The sequence below is a fragment of the Condylostylus longicornis genome, unplaced genomic scaffold (assembly GCF_029603195.1).
Source record: "Condylostylus longicornis isolate FDR11 unplaced genomic scaffold, ASM2960319v2 ptg000016l, whole genome shotgun sequence".
NCBI classification, from domain to species: domain Eukaryota; kingdom Metazoa; phylum Arthropoda; class Insecta; order Diptera; family Dolichopodidae; genus Condylostylus; species Condylostylus longicornis.
The window spans coordinates 1070268-1072256 of NW_026577985.1; the positions used below are offsets into that span (position 1 = coordinate 1070268).

Below are 1989 nucleotides of genomic sequence, written 5' to 3' on the forward strand. Positions count from 1 at the left end.
TACATACATATAAGCAGATTTAAATCAAGCAAACCTATGTTTATTTTATCAAAATATATTGTGGCATTTTTTTTCCTGTTTCTCACTGTAAATAATAATTACTCTCCCCCCCCGTTATTACACCATGCTTTTTCTGCCTTCTCATGTTGTGGAATTACAGCATTCTAGGTTTAACATATAATTGTGTCTTAAATAAAAGATAATGCGGAAGTATGTATAATTTCAATCTTAATGACTTTCTAAAGTTACAATTGTTACAATAATAATTAAAATTTGTTTGAGAATGTAAACATATACGTAAAAAATTTTTAAGAATATATGTGCAATAGTACCTGTGAAATGTAAAATTATCGGTAAATTTGCAGCCCTAAAATTTTTACCTACTAAATTCAAATAAATAGAGCGGGATATCGTTATATGTTGTTAGTTGACAATAGAAATTAAAAGAAGGAACTCACTTTCAAGTGTATCTACATTAAACAAAATTTGTGAATAGTTTTAAAACAAATTTTTTATCATGAGCCCATTTCGCAAAGTAAACGGCCCAGAAAATACTTTGTTAAGGGTTAAAAACCCAACACAGTTATGTGACGAAAGTGAACTATTTGACTGGTTAAATTTATCAACTGAAAGTGATTCTGATTTAAGTTTTGACATTTCATCAACGGACAGCTCATTAACTAGTGTCACAATTTCTGATTCTAATTCATCAGATAATTTGGACTTAAATAGTAATTGGGATTCCTCAAAAATTAAGAAGAAACGAAAGGTAAGATTTAATCTAATTCCTCAAATACGCATACTTCGAACGTGGTTGTTGGCTCACAAACTTGCAAGACAAAGTAATTGGGAATCTGCAATTGATGCCAGAAATAAATTCAAAAGAAGAATTGAGCACACCGGTAAAGTTATATCTGTTGTTTTAAGCAGTCTCCATCGCACTAGAGTATACAAAGAAAGATTTTCTACGAAAAAATTCGGTGTTAAATTAAATGACACATGTGAAATGGGAATGTTGGAGCAAGATTTTAGAAGTATAAGGATATAAAAATTATATTAACATTTTTGTTCTACTTAACGTAAGAGTATAATATTTGTTATTTAAAATGTAAATAGTTTTTAAATTGGCCGTTGATAAATATTATGTATAGAAACTTGGTTCCTTGTTTTTAAAACTAATTCTGAACTAAGAGAATTCCATAATGAGTATTATTTTATAAAGCAAGTCAATTACTAATAAACAAGTAAAAACGTTTCAGTCGTTATAAATCGACCGAATTATACCCTGCACGTTAGTAATCTGAGTTTTACATTTGTTTTTAAAAAAGCTCTCATTGTGAATCCAGCGAATATTTCCTTCACGAAGTGCAGGGTATAAAAAACGAACGTGGTTGTTGGCTCACAAACTTGCAAGACAAAGTATTTAGGAATCTACAATAGATGCCAGAAATAAATTCAAAATTTTCTTTTCTTGCTCCCATAATTTTAATTTTATTTTAAAAAGCGCAAATAATGTATTACAGCTGACAACAATAATTAAAAAAGGTTGACATTTTGGTTGCTTTCTGCTGTTATGTTATTTTTGCTTGATCTTTTATCTTTATACTTTTCATGAAGAGATTAAAATACTAGTATAAACTGTCAAGTAATTTTTGTGTTGAATAGTATCATTTTACCTTTTAAAACAACATTCAAATGCATAATTATTAATTTTCTACAAAAAAATCTGCTATGGTGATATATTGTTTATTGTTTTATTTTTAATAGGAAAATTAATGTTTTGTAGAGACTTGTTCTGTATTTATTATTTTTTTTAATTCCAAGTCATATTCAAAAAATTTTCGTTATATAATTATTATATTAATTTATCTTATCTGAGCATTGGTGCAGTGGTTATGGCACCGGCCCTTTAACCGAGGGGTCTCGGGTTCAAACCCTGGTCAGGTCACTATAAAAATTATATTCAATATTACTTAATATGCAATACTA

At 28.4% G+C, this 1989-nt stretch overlaps 1 protein-coding gene across 1 annotated transcript; it reads left to right on the forward strand.

Moving 5' to 3' along the window:
* Positions 1-517: 517 nt before the first annotated feature.
* Positions 518-1048, forward strand: LOC129605872 (uncharacterized). Its single transcript, XM_055515868.1, has one exon. It carries the CDS (start codon positions 518-520, stop codon positions 1046-1048), a length of 531 nt encoding a protein of 176 aa, XP_055371843.1.
* Positions 1049-1989: the final 941 nt, after the last annotated feature.